Below are 19,085 nucleotides of genomic sequence, written 5' to 3' on the forward strand. Positions count from 1 at the left end.
TGTGGATGTCCTGAAAACCAGATCTGGTTTTGGCACTCAAGAACCAATGTTGCCTACCCCTGTTTGAATTACAGTTGTACGTAGTTTAGATGTTGCCATTTAAAATGCATAGACCTAATGGTTGTCAATTGCATTTTTATTCAGGGTCACTGAAGGATTGCAGAGAACATTTATATGTTATATTGTCTAAACCCCAAAGTCAATACCAATGTATAGTATTTTCCCCAAAGCCTTTTTTTTTTTTTTTTTATAAATTTCAAACCAAAAAGGACATGATAAAAAATATTTATGCACAACTCTCCACTATATCAGGGCTCAATTCATCCAAAGTCCAAACTTTTATATTTTGTGTATGTCTTGTATGTGTGTTTTAGGTATGCAATGTCTTTTAAATTGCTCTATGTACACAGCCCCCATTTCCCTCAGCCATTCAGGGGTAGATTTCATAGAAGAGTTAGAAAAATCTGTGGGAAAGTTTCTGGAATTTTACATTGAGGCTGATTACTGATAAACAACATTTTTGTTTCCTTCAGGCTTTTTGCTGTTCCAAATAGATGTTTTGATGCTGATCACAGATATTACTTCAACATTTGTACATCACGTAAGGTTTTTGAGAAACAGCCAATTTTGTGTTACAATAATTGTTTCCACACATAAGTGACGCCAAGATAAAAGAAGGTGTTTTTGTTGGCCCACAAATCCGAGCTGTGATGAAGGACAGCCACTTTGATGGTCTTCTGCAAGGTACAGAATGTGTTGCGTGGACAGCCTTCGAGAATGTCATTTGTAACTTTCTAGGCAACTATAAGGCAGCAGACTATGTCGAATAGGTTGAAAATCTGCTTCAGGCATACAAATTGATGAAGTGCAACAGGTCATTGAAGATACATTTTCTTCATTTCCATTTGGACTTCTTCCCAGACAATCTTGGCGCTGTGAGTGATGAACATGGTGAAAGGTTTCATCTATCTCCATGCATTTAGCCAGACAAGTATTTATCCAGTTAAGTGGTGGGTGGGAAATGGAGTTTCAAGGAGAAGCTACTTATCTACTTAACTTGGCTGGATAAGTAGCGACATTTAAACTTATTCGGTTAAAATAATTGGATAAGTTAGAACTACTCAATAGCAGGTCTAAAGATAGCCAAATAAGCCTTATTTGGCTAGCTAGAGATTTTTATGTATATATTCAACAGCATAGCCATGCTGCTGAATATCCCTTGTAAGTTAGCCGAAAAAGTCATAATCTTTGAATATCTACCCTAGTGTAACAAGTAAATGGTGGCAAAAAATGACCAAAATGGCACATCCAGTCTGTCCAGCAAGGTATTTAGAGTTGTAACTGCTACTCTATGCAGGTTACTTTCATACTGAAAGGGTTTTTTTTTTTAATTTTTTATTTATGCAAACATTTTTTACATACAGACAGCAATATCCGCTTGCCATTTGAATAGGTACAGGTAAAAATAATATATATTTGAGAAATATTGGTTTAGACTAGTACATCTTAAGAAATTATAGTATATGATATTTTAATTAACCATATTTTCTCATTAATAAGGAAACAATCCCTGTTATAAAGCAAAAAAAATCCAAGATAGCATACAATTTGAGCAATGTCAGGCAAATTATAACATTAAGAAACATGTGGCGCTATTACTTCATTACCGAGACTAGGAATCGGTGCAGGTAATCTGGCATCAAGAAATTTCCTTAACTCAATAGGTTCTAAGAACACAAACCTCTCTTGTTGGAATTTTACAACACATTTTCTTGGGTAGTATATTATACTCTGAGCCCCTAAGGTTTTCACTTCCTGATTCATCTGAAGAAAACTTCTCCTACGAATTTGGGTATTTCTGGTAATATCTGGAAAGGTCCAAACCTTCTGGCCTAAAAACAACTTATCTTTATTCTTCAAAGACAGCTTAAGTATCTTATCCCTCTCTACTCCATTCACAAATTTTACACATAATGTTCTTCTACATTCAACTTGCTCAGTCATAGATTGTTCTAAAAAAGCTGTAATGTTATTTATTTCATTTTGCTGTTGTATATTTTGCTGAGTAACTTCATTCTTCCTTTTTCCCAATGATACAAAAAAGATTTTCTCAATAGATGGTAATTCACCTATATTTAACATTAAATTCTCCATCATAAATTTCTTATATTGCTCATATGGAGATATAAGTCTAACATTGGGAAAATTAAGAATTCTTAAGTTGTTATATCTCATTGAATTTTCTATCATTTCAATTTTTCTATTATTCACTAATTCACCCTGAATCAAGCCTGATTGAACCTTTTCAATTTGCTCAAACCGATTTTCAAATCTTACAATTTTTTCTTCATGTTGGGTTATTTCTGGTTCCACTTTTAATATCCGATTCTGTATATCCACAACAATATTGTTCAAAGACAGAATAACTGATTTTAAATCGGTTAAAGTGGACCAGACATTTTCCAGAGTTATAGGCTGTGGCTGAGACACATTTGAGTTATTAAGTAAACTCACTGTTCCTGAAGAGCAGGGTTCATTCCTCACATCTGAGGCCTCTGTTCTCCCCTTATGCCCCGAAGGTGTAGATGTTAGGGGGAGTCTGTTTCTTCCATCGGAGTTCCCCCTAATTTTTGGTCTCGCACCTTCTTTCTCCAGGTTTCCTCCGATAGGGACGGCTTTCTCTGACAACTCAGGTCGATTCCTGTCGCCCAAAACTGGAGACTGTGCAAGACTCGGTGGCATCGGGGCCTCTGGCTCTCTGGGGCTTAGCGAGATGTTTAAATCCAGCGGCTTTTGTGCTTGCTCTGCACTCGCGCCCACGCCTGGAAGCACACCCGGAGTTGTTACACCACTTCGTGTAGTGCCAATTATATGGGCGCAGGCCCCTCCCAGTGACGTCAAGGGGACCAGGAAACGAGGAGAATCAGCTGGCACCAGGTAGGGTCTCCGATCCACAACAGCTGCGGCTAGCATGCCACAGTAGCGCCGATTATATGGGCGCAGGCCCCTCCCAGTGACGTCAAGGGGACCAGGAAATGAGGAGAATCAGCTGTAGTCTCTGGCACCAGGTAGGGTCTCTGATCCACAAACAGCTGCGGCTCCATACTGAAAGTTACCATGGGTTACCTCAGTGCTTCAAGTCCAGCCTCTTGCCACTAGGGATTCTCTATGTTTATCCCATGCCCTTTTGAATTTTGTCACCATTTTTGTCTTCACCACCTCCTCCAGGAGGTCATTCCAGGCCTTCACCATCTTTTCCATGAAAAAATATTTCCAGACATTGTTCCTAAGACTCCCTCCTCCTCCCCCCCCCCCCCCCCCCCCCGGAGTTTTATATTATGAACCCTAGTTCTACAGTTTCCTTTCCATTGGAAAAAATTGTTTCTTGCACATTTTTAATAACTATCAGATATTTAAATGTCTGCATCATATCCCTCCTATCTCTCTTCTCCTCTAGGGTAAATGTATTTAGGTCCTTATGTCCCATCTTACATATATAGAAACATAGAAATGATGGCAGAGGAAGACCAAACGGCCAATCCAGTCTGCCCAGCAAGCTTTCACACTTATTTTTTCTTATACTTATCCTTTACTCTTGGCTCTTATTAGTAACTTTTTGGTTCTAGTTCCTTCCATCCCTGCCATTGATGTAGAGAGCAGTGCTTGAGCTGCATCTAAGTGAAATATCAAGCTTGATTGGTTAGGGGTAGAACCACTGCAATAAGCAAGCTACTCCCATGCTTATTTGTTTACCCAGCCTGTGCAATTCAGTCCTTGTTAAATGTTGTCTGAATATAAATCCTCTTTTTTTCATTCTCTCCTGCCATTGAAGCAGTGAACTGCGCTGGATATGTATTCCATGTGAAGTATCAGGCTTAATTGATTCGGGGAAGTAACTGCCCATAACAAGCAAGTTACTCCCCCGCTTTTTTGTGAATGCAAATCCTTTTTTCCACATTTCCTCTTGCCATTGAAGCATAGAGCAATGTTGGAGTCGCATTAACCATGTGTATGTTTATTGAATAAGGGTATTAATCACCAGCTAGTAGCTGTCATTCCCACAAGCTAACCCCATGCCTCTTCTCTTCATTCACATCCTCTAGCCTTTATGGATTCACAGTGTTAATCCCACGCCCCATTGAAATCCTTCACAGTTTTGGTCTTCACCACTTCATCTGGAAGGGTGTTCCAGGCATCCACCACCCTCTCCATGAAGAAATACTTCCTGACATTGGTTCTGAGTCTTCCTCCCTGGAGTTTTAAATCGTGACCCCTGGTTCTGCTGATTTTTTTTCAACGGAAAAGGTTTGTTGTTGACTTTGGATCATTAAAACCTTTCAAGTATCTGAAAGTCTGTATCATATCACCTCTGCTCCTCCTTTCCTCCAGGGTGTACATATTTAGATTTCTCAATCTCTCCTCATAAGTCATTCGATGAAGACCATCCACCTTTTTGGTCGCCCTTCTCTGAACTGCCTCTATCCTGTTTCTGTCCCTTCAGAGATACGGTCTCCAGAACTGAGCACAGTACTCCAGGTGAGGCCTCACCAAGGACCTGTACAAGGGGATAATCACTTCCCTTTTCTTACTCGATATTCCTCTCTCTATGCAGCCCAGCATTCTTCTGGCTTTAGCTATCGCCTTGTCACATTGTTTCACCGATTTCAGGTCGTTAGACACTATCACCCCAAGGTCTCTTTCCTGCTCTGTGCACATCAGCCCTTCACCCCCCATTGAATACAGTTCTTTCGGATTTCCACACCTCATATGCATGACTCTGCACTTCTTGGCATTGAATCTCAGCTGCCATATCTTTGACCACTCTTCCAGCTTCCTTAAATCCCGTCCCATTCTCTCCACTCCTTCCGGTATGTTCACTCTTTTGCAATCTTAGTGTCATCCGCAAACAGACAAACCTTACCTTCTATCTCGTCCGCTATGCCGCTCACATAGATATTTAACAGGACCGGTCCCAACACCGATCCTTGCGGCACTCCGCTTAACACCGCTCTCTCTTCAGAGTAAGTTCCATTTACCATCACACATTGTCTTCTGTCCGTCAACCAGTTTGCAACCAGGCCACCACATTGGCACTTACTCCTAAGCTTCTCATTTTATTCATAAGCCTCCTGTGCGGTACTGTATCAAAAGCTTTGCTGAAATCCAAGTGGATGACATCGAGCGCTCTTCCTCGATCCAATTCCCTAGTCACCCAGTCAAAAAAGTCAATCAGATTTGTCTGACAGGAACTTCCCTTGGTGAATCCATGCTGCCTCTGGTCCAGCAATTCTTCCGACTGTAGATAGTTCACTATTCTTTCTTTCAGCAGCGACTCCATCACTTTTCTCACCACCGAGGTGAGGCTAACCGGCCTGGAGTTTCCAACCTCCTCTCTGCTCCTACTCTTGTGAAGCAGGACCACCACCACTCTTCTCCAATCACTCGGCACCACGCCCGTTTCTAGTGATTTATTGAACAGGTCACACATCCCATATATCCTTTGGTGCAGGCCCCTCTCTTCCCCTACTCCACCCTGGTCCTTTTTCTCTCCATTTCTCTCCCCATCCCAGGTGCCTTCTTTCACATTCTCATATCTCAAGTGTCAATATACACATACACATTTTGCCCCCGCTGCCCCTGTTTAACCTTACACCCCTGATCTTCTTTCACACAACCGCCCCATAGTCCAGCTCCTTTTTGGTCCAACCTCCCAACCAATTCCCCCTCTTGTGGTGATAAGGTCAGCAGGAAGAAAAGAAGAGTAGCAGCACTTCAGGCCATGTACTCCTCTTCTGTGGCTCTGGACTTGACTGCTGCTTTAAGCCATATGGAACATAGTATAGCTGTGTAGTTCAAAGTGCTAATCAGGACCAGGGCAGTAGAAGAGGGCCCAGGTCTAGGCCTTGGGCTTAAGCCTGGGCCTCAGCAACAAAACTTGGACTCAGGCAGGGCCTCAGTATTAGGCCTAGGTCTAGGCTCAAGCCCAGGCCTCGATAACTTGACTAGGTATCCATCCAGTCTGGGCATTGGGCCGGGCCTAGGCCTGCGCCTTGGCCATGGGAAGGGCCTTGCTGTCAGTCCTAGGCTTAGGCACAGGCTTCAGCAACAGGATTCGGCGTTGGCCGGTCACCATCTTTTGACCAGGCCTCAGCAATAGGACCCAGGCCCTGATGTTAGGCCTGGGCATGGACCTATTCTTTCTTTTATATTGAAGTCATTGGGGCCTTTCATTATTGTCTTCAATGTAAAATGAAAAGACAAATGAAACAAAAATACAAACTTTTTTTTTTGTTTCAAATTAACCTGACAAATAACTGTGACTTTTGAAATAAATCAACGAACCAAAACAGTTTTTTTGATCCTACACATCCATAGGAAACATGAGTGATAGAGGAAATTGAGTGGGAACCCTATATACTTTATAATCCAAGAAGGTGCAATACAAAGGAGAAAGACAAAAAAAGACTGCCCTGGATAAGAAGAAACCTTGCCTGTAGTCACACTCTGTGGTTGGCAGCTGCGATGTATCTTGCTATCTTCTACAAAGTTACTATCTTCTATCCTGGAAGCCACATCTGAAAAAGGATAGAGTAGAGGCAATCCAGAAGAAAACTACTAAAATGATGTAGAGTCTGCCCTATAAACTTTATTATTTGAGATTTAAAGACCTAAATGCATATGTCCTAGAAAATAGGTATTAACAAAGTCAAAAGTTTTATAGTATATCTCTGTCCAATATAGTCCAATTTAGCATAAATTATTTATTACTGATTTTTGCTATGCTTGCTATGAACAAAGATAGAAGCTATTATTATAGGCTATAATAAGAATGAAAGATATGTAAACAAATTTGCACAAGGTTATACTATTAGACTTCTTGGTTCCATGGAGAGACAAGATAAAAGCTAATTATAATTGGTAGAAAATAGATATAATGATGTGTGATCCTTTCTTATCATAACAAAAATGTGCTGTGCTTGTAGAAAATAGCTATTAGAACATAGGCCATGCTGATTTGTTAACTAATAATTTATTTATTTATTTATTTGAAGAGTTTTATATACCGTTATTCGGAAAAGCCATCATAACGGTTTACATAGTGACCAAATTTTCATGGAAGTTTGAGATATTCTTATAACAAGGTGAACAATACAGTAATAAACATAATATAACAGTTCTAGGAAGTAATATAAGGTTGGAAGAGGAGGGAAAATATTAGATTGTAGATTATAATAATTAGTTCATTTGAGAGTTGGTATGAGCAGATGATTGGGGGTCCGTGAAGAATTTGCGAAACAGTACAGTTTTTAGGTCTTTTTTGAAGGTTTTTATGTTGTGTTGAGTTCTCAGGTCTTCAGGTAGAGTGTTCCAAAGATTGGGAGAGGCGATGGAGAAGGCTCTCTCTCTTGTTGATGTTAGATGAGCATCTTTGATGGTGGGGATTAATAATAATGATGTAAGACATGTAAGATATATAGAGGCAGATTTTTAAAAAAGTACGCGCACGCGTACTTTTGTTCGCGCACCAGGTGCAAACAGGAGTACGCCGGATTTTAATAGATACGCGCATAGCTGTGCATATCTTTTAAAATCCGGGGTTGGCGTGCGCAAGGCTGCGCAAAATCGGCAGCCTGCGTGCGCCAAACCGCACAGCCTGCCTCCGTTCCCTCCGAGGCCGCTCCGAAATCGGAGCGGCCTCGGAGGGAACTTTCCTTCCACCTCCCCCCACCTTCCCCTCCCTTCCACTACCTAACCCACCCCCCGGCCCTAATTCCCCCCCTACCTTTATTCCAAAAGTTACGCCTGCCTTGGGCAGGCGTAACTTGCACACGCCGGGCCAGCGTGCCATGTTCCGGTCTGGGGGCTGGTCCGGAGGCCACGGCCATACCCCAGGGCCAGAACCACACCCACGGCCCCACCCCAGAACGCCCCGATGACGTGCCGGCCACAACACACCCCAACATGCCCCCCCAGGAAAGCCCCGGGACTTACACGCATCCCGGGGCTTTGCACGCACCGGCAGCCTATGCAACATAGGCTCGGCACATGCAGGGGGAGGTTAGGGCAGGTTTTCAGGGGGTACACGCGTATCTTACGCTCATACCCCTTTGAAAATCTGCTCCATATTATTGAAATAAAATGCAGAAGTGAAACTGTGATTGGTCAATCTGAAATGTTTTGCTGAAGTATGACTTTGTAGATACAAACAGTATATAAGTCTGATTGTATGTATTATATTTCTGGAATGCCCACCTAAGAGCTTGTTTGAAGTGTGGTCTTCTCCAGTGTAATATTTTTCCTATGTAATATTACATTCCTATTAAGTTTAGTAGATTTGTACTGCAACAGATTCATCATTGTCTATTTTAAAATTGTGGAAAGAATATCATGGCCTAGAGCAAATTAAAGGGAAATCTTAAAAATGTTCACAGTATGATGTGATAGAGGCTTTAAAATATCTCAAAGGAATAGATAATACACAAGGGGCAAGTACTTTTCAGTGGAAATTAAGTTGCAGGACAAAAGGTCATTGTAGGAAACTGAAGAAGAGTAGATTTAGGAGTAATAGGAGATATTTCTTTAAACAAAAGGGTTGTATACACATGGACTAGCGTCCAAGTGAAAGTGGTTGAGATAAAGACAATACTAAAATTCAAGAAAGCATAGGAAAAATGACGAAGGGCCTGATTCAATAAGAGATGGATTTTCAGAAGGACCTAGCTGGCTCACTCAGGCACTAGCCAACAATATCCAAATGGTTGAAAGATTTCTCCTACATAGCTAGTTTTAGGACAGCTCTACTTAACTGACTAAATTTAACTACTTAACTGAACTTAGCTGGTTAATTTGTTTTCATTTCAAGCGGATGGGAGAGGAGATTGGTGGTGGTGGTGGTGGTGGTGGTGGGGGGGGGGGGGGCACTGAATGTTTTCACATCTAGAAGGTAAGAGGAGGGATTGGGGGACTGTTGGACTCCTCTTTCTTGATTACCGTGCAGGTAGGAGGGCAGACTGCCAGCATGAGGAAGGGTTAAGAGAAAGGACAAGAGTTTAGGTCCCCAAATCTAAAAGGCCCAAATCTAGGTGACCAAGTTTTCTAGTTACTACATTTAGGATGGTTCTCAGCTGCAAATCTAACCAGCAAGGATCAACTGAAAATGATTCTAAATCTTGAAGGCCAAAATGTATTCAGCTAAATGAGTTGCTCAGCTATGGTACAAAATGCTGCTGATCCCTTAATATCCAATAAGAAATTGCACAAACACATTTCCCCAGTTCTATTCGGTTTACACGGGCTACCCATACATTGGATTATCAAATATAAAATTGTATTCACTCTACAGAATCTTAGTCACAAAAATAAAAGCCCATGGCTTTCTGCTATCCTAACTTCTAAGCCTTTGCAAATCCTAACTTCTAAGCCTTTTTTATCCCTTTCTTCCTTCTTTCCACTTCTTTAGTCATGTCTCTACTTCTAGGCCCCTTCCCTGCTTTGTTTTATATCTATGTTTTTATGTTTTATATGTTTTTATTATGTTTTATTATGTTTTATTTTGATTTGACTATGACATTGGAGTGTGCAGGTAATAAAATATTTTAAATAAATAAATGACTACATCTTACTCCTAAGCTTTTTCCCCATGCACACAGAATGGGAAAAGAGCCTTAGGGGTAGATTTTCAAAGGGTTACGCGTGTAATATACGCACGTAACCCTCGAAAACCTACCCCTGCGCACGCCAAGCCTATTTTGCATAGGCTCGGCGGTGCGCGCAAGCCCCGGGACATACGTATGTCCTGAGGTTTTGAAAAAGGGGCAGTCCGGGGGCGGGTCTGGGGGCAGGGCGTGGCGCCGATCCGGGGGCAGTCCGGGGGCGTCCCGAGTCCTCCGGCACAGCGGCCAAGCTGGAGGTTCGCGTGCTGGCAGATGGCCGGCGCGCACAAGATACACCTGCATGGCCGGCGCGCACAAGATACACCTGCATTTCGATTTCGGAGCAGCCTTGGAGGGAACGGGGAAAGCCACTGGGGCTCCCCTCAACCTCGGCACGCGCAAGGTGCACAAGTGTGCGCCCTGTTGCGCGCGCTGACCCCGGATTTTATAACATGTGCGCGCACAAATGTACTCCGCGCGCGTAAGATTTAAAATCTGGCCCTTAGTGAATCAGACCCTAAGTCTTTGAAAATGTACCCCATTCTACTTACCTGTACATTCTTCACAGTTATATCCTGCAAATAAAATCAACCAATCAATAAATCAGAACTAAAGATTACAAGCGTGTACTTAGAATTGATTCCTGAATCATTCAGCAATAACTTTTAATAATAATGAACTATGCACTCTGCCAATTAGAGTAATCTCTGTTCTTTATATATCTTTGGACAATAGTAGAAAATTATAGAATGAAAAAAAAAGGATAGAAACAGGAAGGAAGCAATCCAGAGAAATGCAACTCTGAACTCCTTGTGTTACTAGCAACATTTTCTGTCCAAAAGGAAAGAAAGGAAAATCTAGCCTATGACCGCTTAGATTTATCATTTAGAAAACAGATTTATCTACTGTACTAAATTTATTTTTTATAAATAATGTTAAGAACATTTATAGATCATACATGAAAATCTAAGCAGGGCAATAACAGTTGTTATTAAGATCTTCAAGTATACCTAGTTTGACTATTGTCTGTTAAAATAGGTGAACTTTCCCCTAAGAATGTAATGTTTTTTTGTGCCAAAGCCCCTTTTCTACTTAAGTTGTTTCTTTCCTTCATCTTTGAGCTTACAACTTGACACACTGCTCTGTGGCTAAGGGAACACCTGGGCCTTCACTGGTTCACTTGTTTCATTCAGTTTCCCTCCCCCTACATGATTAAGATGCTGCAGTGAGGTTTCTCTGACGTGAGAGGCATAAAAACTAGATCCTCATGTGGAAACACAGCTCGAGGGCAGCATGCATAAAGGATGCCTTAGCCAGCAAATGCTGCACATGGATGACCTATGATACACCATGTACTGTACCACTCCTATATGGATTCTACTCAATGCCCAAAAAGCAGGCAGCAAGCTCCGGAATGGAGCACATTATACATGTTCACTGTGCTACCAACAGGCTCCCCACTCCACCTCATGACAAAGGTCTTCGGAGAATTGCATTACTTTCAAACTGCTTACCTTAGTTTGAAATGTTTGAATAAACTGTGGAAAGAGGGTTTGATGGCACCTACAAGGCAAAAAGATTTCACAACTCGGTCACCATATGTTGAAAAAAAATATGAAATGACTGAATTTTATAATGACTGACAATAGATGAAATCTGACAAGAAGAAAGCTTGTACTTACAAGTTAAAGTTATGACTAGGAAGAAGGCCAGCCAACTAATGAACAATCCCCCCAGAACACACCTGAAATGACAATAAAAGGAATGTTTAATTAATACGCAACAAACAAAGGTTTCTTCTTTTCTATTCTGTAGTTACAAAGTAGATGATGGCAGAAAAAGCCCATATGACCCCTCTATTTTGCCCAGTTATTCCTGGGCACACTGCGAAGCCACGGAGCACGACGACCCGTAGCATATCACTCCTATCCAAGACAGTTTGTCATCTTCATTTCTGTCTCCATTTTCCTGGGTAACCGAGCACAGAAGATTCTCCTGTTTATTTCACACAAATCACCCTTCCCTTTCCATGTCTAACCACAAGTCCAGCAATAATTCAAACAGCCACTACACCAGCATGGTTATTACCCGAATATCCAGCCTCCCAGGTCTCCATGACATTTACAGATAGCAGCCTGCCACCACCAATCCAACCCAAGAAGCACGTAGCCTGACAGAAAGGCTTGGCTATGTGAGCGACTATATTTTAGTTTTTACTTAATTGCAGTCTGCCAGACAGTAGAAGATTTAATTAGCAGTTGAGTCTATCTCTTTATTTTTTTTACAACTAAGGATTCTACTTGCTCATCCCATGCCCTTGCAAAATCGATTGCTATCCTAGTTTGTATCACTTACTCTGGTAGGTCATTCAACTCATCTATTACCCTTCCCATGAAAATAATATTTTGTGACGTTTCCCCTGAGTCTACACCCTTGGAGCCTCGTAGTGTAATCTCCTTTCAGTTCAAATAACCATCTAACTATAGTGCCCAGATGTCTAAACAATTGCATATTAAGTGGTCATCATTCAAAGGGTTTATCCAGGTAACCCTTGGACAAACCCAAAGATCTGAATATTTCTGCCTACTCCCTGGCTAAAGTTTCTCTGGGCAATTCATTATCTTCATAAAAGAGGGAAGACATAGGAGGTGCTGGAGATAGTCCCAGGATGCTGTTTCACTTTGTCCGGGCAGCACTGATATTCAGGTCTAGCTGAACAAAGTTATCTGGCTAACTTTGGTCAGCCAAATGGATAAGGTAGAGGAAAAAAAAAAAGCAGTGGGCTAGTGGCCCCCAAATCCTGCCATCTCCCTAATCCCCCTCCCCAGGCATTCCAACAGTGCTTGATTCCCCTCCCTCCTACATCCCCCAAAACTAAAGAAAAGTAGTCACCACAAATCTCCTAAACCCCCAAAAGGGTGCACAAAGCCCAGCTGGAGAGGATAATCTCTTCCCTCCTTCTGCTGTGGAAGTGATGGAAACAAAAATGGTATCTGAATTCAAGATAAATACAGGGGATCTCTGAGGGAGTGATGGGAATTATAATGCCAAATTACTTGAACGGACGGGCAGACTGGATAGGTCATATGGTCTTGTTCTGCCGTCATGTTTCCAGGCGTCCATTCTGGGGAGAATAGACCAATCCCCCGTTCAGAACCCAGTACTGAACGGGGATTGGCTCCTTCCCAGGCTGTGAGTTCTGCATGGGGATTGGTCCCTTCTTTGACAGGGAAGGGCCCAATCCCCATGCAGACCTCACTGACAAGGAAGGGATCAATCCTCGTTCAGTACTGAGTTGTGAACGGGGGATTGGTCCATTCACACCAAGGTAGGGTGAATACATGAATATTAATTGTTGGGAGCTGTCAGTTGCACCAGCATTTAATCTTCAGTCTAGCAGAACGAGGTAAGAGCCTCTCCGTCTCCCACTGGGCTTTGAGTACACCTTTGAGGGCTTGGGAGAGGGGTGGGGAAGGATGGCGATTTGGCCCATGACTGTTTTTTTATGTAGAGGATGGAGGAGGAGGGGGGAATCACAGCACTGTTGCTCACTATTTTTCTTTAGCTTGGGGAACAAGAGGGAGGAGGAGATCGTGGGCCATTGAGCCCCTTCTTATTTAATCTTGCAGGTGGAATGGAGATGGTTTCAGGGTAGCATGGGCCAAGTAGTTTTTTTTTTTTAATTTTTTTTTAATATTCAAAAGCCCAGTGACTCAGGTAACTTTATGTGAGTAACTTTGGGCGCATATTCAGCGGCAGTCATCCAGGTAAACATGCCACTGAAAATGCTTTCAAGTTACTGGTGATAATTTTATCCAGGTGATGTGGGTGCTCCGGGCCCTATTACAGGCATGACTTGTGATGGAGAGCGGTGAAGAGGCAGTGAAACACTTTGGCATACCACACCTTAAGTATTCCATAGCATTTTTGCTTAGGTTTTGTGCATTGCTTTTGCTAGACAGACGGACGCCACAGAAGAGAAGATGCTAGATAAAAATACATAAGCTAGAAAATTACTGGGCCACAGTATTACAGTGTTATGTTTAGAATACGCCAAGGCCAATGCTGACCCTTCAGCTTAGCTGCAAGCTCATCCTGCACATTGAAAGCATTTGCATACTGACTGGGAATAATTGTTTTCATTAAATAACCAGTCACAGAAATATTTTGACAATTGTGTAACCTAGTTATTGGTTTAGGGGTTAGAGGTGTGAAGAAGTGTAAACCCTTTATAATGCCTGGTATTCGTAAAATCATCTGAAAGAGAGCTCTGTACTGGTGTCATGCATGGCACTCTGTCTCTCTCTCTCTCTATCAGGTATACTTTATTATATTACAAGCCGTTAAGCCCGTTAAAACGGGCTACATTACATTTTGTTTTCAGTCCATTTTCTAACACAGCACCCTTCTACACTTTTTCTCCCTCTCTCCCCCTTCCCCTCGTTCACTCCTCCCCTTTCCTCCACTCAGTCTTACTCACCCTCTGTCTCCCACTGCCTTCTTCCCCTCACTCTCACCTCCCTCCCCTTCCCTCAGTCACTCCCACCTCTCTCCCCTTCCCTCAGTCACCCCACCCTCTCTCAATCCCATCCCATCCCATCCCCTCCCCCTCAGCCCTCCTCCACTCCCTTTTTCTCTGCTCCACAACTTCTTACCCTTCCACTTACTCACATCCCTGTCTCTCACCTCTCCCTCATTCTCCCTCTCCCCCTTCCACTTACTCACATCCCTGTCTCTCACCTCTCCCTCATTCTCCCTCTCCCCTCACTCTTCCCCACCCCCTACCTCCCTCCCACACACTCACCCACTCCTCCCTCCCTCTCACTCAGTCCCTCCCTTCCTCTCACTCAGTCCCTCCCTCCCTCCCACTCAGTCCCTCCCTCTCACTCAGTCACTCCCTCCCACTCCCTCCCTCCATACCTCCCACTCCCTCCCTCCCTCTCACTCAGTCTGTCCCTCCCTCTCTCTCTCCTCCCTCCCTCTCTCTCTCTCCTCCCTCCCTCGCTACTGGCCGCCGCTGCCGCCCGCTGCCGCCGCCGCCCGCTGCCACCGCCCGCCGCCCGCTGCCGCCGCCGCCCGCTCCCACCCGCCGCCGCCGCCGCCATGTTTTTTTTTTCCTGACGCTGCCTAAGACCGACGTGCTCGCCCGCACATGCGCAGTAGAGCTGCTCTCTACTGCGCATTTGCGGCACGTCGGTCAACCTTCATTTATTAGGTTGATTTTAGGCTTTAATAACAAAAGGATTTTTCTCCTCGGTTGCTGGCTGTAAGCATTTATTGAATCACAACACAGGTAACTTTATCCAAGTATATTCAGTACCATCTTTACCCGGAACAGTGCCGCTGAATATCTGGGTAATATTACCCACAATAAGTCAGCCCGGTATCTTTGCCACTCACTGGGCTTTCGAGTATGGACTTTTATGGCCTCTATTCTGTGAAATTTAGGTGTTCAAAAAAGCATAAGTCTCCATAGGCAGAGCAGAATATTCTTTGAATTGGCTAGAATAACTCTTCTGCAGCCTGAGAAAAAAAAATATCATGAGTAATATCCCTCCAGGCACTGAGCCATTTCTGTGGCACAGGAATCTTGCAAAATACAAGCCAAAGTCTCCAGTCTAGCCAGAGGCATACTGGATGCGCAAGAACACAGCCTTATAGAGCTTACATACTGCTGCTGTTTGACTAATCTCTGCATGTCACAGTAGCAATAGTTGTTTAATCTAATCCTCCCCCTCCCTCACTTCTAGTCTCACTGCATGGGTCTGGCCATTTCTTTATCTGTTTTATTAGCTGCCTTGAAACACATACCATAGCCTAATTTCTTTCTTATTTTTACCATTTTTTTTAACACATTTATTGATGAATTTTTCCTGCCAATGCAATATTCACGAAAGGCTTCAGACAGCACCGAAAACCAACGTCTTCCACTGATCCACAGAAGAGGCCCAGCACGTGCAGGGGCAGTGCAGGTTTCCTTACAACCTCTTGACCCTGAGCTTCAAGGCTATGCTGGAGGGACCACATCAGAGGATGAAGGGCTAATTCAGTCTCCTTGGCCTTTGCTCAACAATGTGCTGTCTGCTTCTGATCAAGGTTTTCGATACCATTACCAATTTCTTATCAAGAGGCCGTCTCCAGATCTACGACCCTCTATTTTTCATGGATTAATTGAACGAGTTCAAAGAAGTCTCCGACACATCAAGTGCCCTTTGCTGAGACGGTCGGCAATGGTGCCAGTTGGCACCAAATTCTGACAATGAGGGCTTTTTATTTTCTTTATGATGTGACCACTTCTCCACTGGGAATTGGACTGAAATCAAAATTCTTTTCACAGAAGGCACCAAACAACTTTCAGATGGTAACGACTTTTCTTCACTACCGACCTGCGGCCCAGATTTAAACTGGTAAGCCTATAAGGTAAAAAATAAAAACCCAAAAAATCCCTTTGCCATTTCCTAATTTCCAACGTTCTCATCAATAAAACAACGGCATGTGTTATTGTAGTAAGAAGAAAAGTAGCATAACTACCTTGCACAGATAGACAGTACTAGGCACAGAAACAGTATTATCACCGGGTTCCACAATATGTTGGTTTCTGGGGCTAAAAACAAGAAAGTGAAAAACAGTAACAGTCATTTATTTTCGCCCAAACGAGCACCACATATTCTTTATTTGAGCAATAAGGTATCACAAGGAAAATGTTATGGAATACTAGCATATCTTAGCATGATGTATTTGTATTGTTAAATTATTCTTTTTTACTTCTTTGCAGAGAGGGTTTGGTTGTCTGGAATAAACTACTTTAAAAATGATATACTTCTTAAGTGCCAGACGCTGACAGATGTTTCTAAGCAACTGTTCTAAATATCGAAAAACCGATACAGTGTCAGGCTGCTCTTGAAGAGACTCTAAACTAAGGGTTGTTTATCTGCTATACACTGAAAAATTAAAAATAATACCCAACATGTAGGACCTCTGATTATACATTTTGATGCATTCCGCTAAGACGTTAGTCACTCTGATTAATGAGTGCGGTCGGTGTCCCAACATACATGAAGGTCATAATACATGATTCAATTTCACTCCTCTAACAGAACAACCAGATCCTCTCATAAAGGCACTCTTTTACACCCCTTCACCTAAGCTATCCCACCTTAACACCATGAAAGAACGTGCTCTATCCATTGCAGGCCCTCACACCATGCCTCACGATCTCAGGCTAGAGCAATGTACTCAGAAATTTAAGGAAAAACTCAAAACATGGCTCTTTAAACAGGCCTACCCTTAACCAAGTCTTACCCATCCCCCACACTTCTTTCCCACATCCCAGTATCGTATCCCTTTTCCAATTTATATGCACTTACCTTTGTTTTTTGCCACCCCCCCCCCCGCGTACGCTCATTCCACTCCGTTGTAACTTCTCTTTTGACTTCTCTCCTCCATGTCCCCCACAGACCATGTGATCATAATAGCTTTTGCACTCCATTCTATTGTGTCTACGCAACTGACTTCCCCTTCCTCCATGTCCCCCTAATACCATGTGTTCATATTGTTAGCTCTTGCATTCTCCATATTTCTGGAAAAGCCACTATTGTTATGTTACTGCGTTTAACCATGTTTATTGAAATGCCTTTTTTGTTATGTTACTGAGTTTACCATATATCCTGAAATGCCTCTGTGGTTATGTTTCTGCATTTACCATATATCTCAATAGGCCTGTATAGCCTTAACTTCTTGTTTCCCACTTCCCTTGTTTTATGTAACTTTCTCTTCCTGTTAACTTTGTTCGATGTAAACCGGCATGATGTACCTATGAATGTTGGTAAACAAAAACCTTTAAATAAATAAATACATAAATAAATAAATAGATACATAAATAAATAAATAATATTTTAAGAAGTAGACTCTTTTGATGTCTCAGTGCTTTCTTTTGGGGAATTGTTAGTGCATGTATTGATTTAATTCACCTTTCGGGTTTGTATCCTATCAGTTTTGGAAGAAACTACTAGCAGGCGTGACGGAATTTAAGCACGCCTGGGATAGATACAGAGAGCAGTGGAAAGAACAGGATTGAGAGTTTAGGTAAAAGTCATGAAGGGGGCATGGATGGGAGAGAGGAAAACCTAGATATATTTGCTCAAGTATGCAAACTTTTATACTCATCTACTCAGAGGACAAAGGGAAGAGGAGAACAACAAAGCTGAGGACCTGGATTCGATTCTCAGGCCAGGACACTGCTCCCTGGGCAGAGTTGGGGCTGGGGGTGCTGCAGAATTAACACTCACAGTCCCCAGGGAGGAGGGAGTCCCAGTCACTGAGTAATGGCAACGCTTAGTGGCCAGACTTCGAGCACAGGATTGCAGGGTTCTGGAAGCAGCCATGAGGCATGGCCCATGGGCAAAGATATAAAAGAGCCCAGCCCCTAGCTGCAATTTAGCTGGAGGAACTGCTGAGCTAAAAATAATAAAAATCTGATGGATAAAGATTATCCAACTTGTATGACTGACAGCTGAGACATATTGTTACCTTGAGTTTAGCCGGGCAGAGTGGGTCCTTATCGACCAGCATCATTATCTACTGTTATATTGTTATATATATATATATATATATATTTCCATAAAAATAAAGTTTTATGGAATACCAAAAATAGCTATCTTTCATGGTTGAATGATAACAATCCACTCCTCCCAATAAGTCCAAACCTTGCTGTAAAAAGCTACGTTGCAAGTCTTCCAGACCGCAGACACAATTACCAAGCACCCAACATGTAAATGTGCTCTCTCCATTCTTCCTGAGATTGTGTCTGCCCTCTCCTTGCTCCAGCGGAGTCTCCATGAGGCCCAGCTTGACCTGGTTATTTATTTATATTCTGAATTTCAGGCACTTCAAAGTGGATTACATTTAGGTACTGTAGCTATGTCCCTGACCTCGGAAGGCTTGCAATCTAAGGCCTATATTTACTAAGCTGCAATAAGGGTATAAGATGCATAAAACAGTGTTTATCACACAATAAATGTTGTTTTATCATGCAATATCACTGTATCTCGATGATGTTGTGTGTTTTTCCCCCAAATCCTCTCCTATTGAAATTTGCTGCTTTGCATGCAAAAAATGTACTAATGCATGCAACATTGCTAATGTATAGGAAATCCAATACAAATACAATAATGCAGCTTGCCTATTATTACTATTAATATTTAACATTTCTATAGCATTACTTGATGTATGCAGCGCTGTACAAATAACACATAAGAGACAGTCCCTACAAGCTAAACAAGACATACAAGTCAAGAGACTTGGGGAGTTACATATGCTCCCAGGGCTGCATCTTAAAGGACCCAATGGCCTTGAATAAACCGCCTCCCTCCCAAAGTGACAAGAAAACTCCAAGGGTCTCCATAGACACACACACACCCTGGCGCCATCCCC

The 19,085-nt window shown here is 42.6% G+C and overlaps 1 protein-coding gene across 1 annotated transcript in view; it reads right to left on the minus strand.

Annotated features, from left to right (window-relative positions):
• TMEM71 (transmembrane protein 71) overlaps positions 1-19,085 on the minus strand; it is a 132,499-nt gene that overhangs the window by 6,835 nt on the left and 106,579 nt on the right. The window contains exons 8-11 of the mRNA XM_029592047.1: positions 16,185-16,257; positions 11,336-11,397; positions 11,168-11,216; positions 10,205-10,228 (exon numbers count right to left, since the gene is read on the minus strand). Coding sequence (XP_029447907.1) covers positions 10,222-10,228; positions 11,168-11,216; positions 11,336-11,397; positions 16,185-16,257 — 191 coding nt within the window. The 3' untranslated portion in view covers positions 10,205-10,221. The remainder of the gene's footprint in view (positions 1-10,204; positions 10,229-11,167; positions 11,217-11,335; positions 11,398-16,184; positions 16,258-19,085) is intronic.

This window comes from Rhinatrema bivittatum, chromosome 2, assembly GCF_901001135.1.
Source record: "Rhinatrema bivittatum chromosome 2, aRhiBiv1.1, whole genome shotgun sequence".
In the NCBI taxonomy this organism is placed as follows: domain Eukaryota; kingdom Metazoa; phylum Chordata; class Amphibia; order Gymnophiona; family Rhinatrematidae; genus Rhinatrema; species Rhinatrema bivittatum.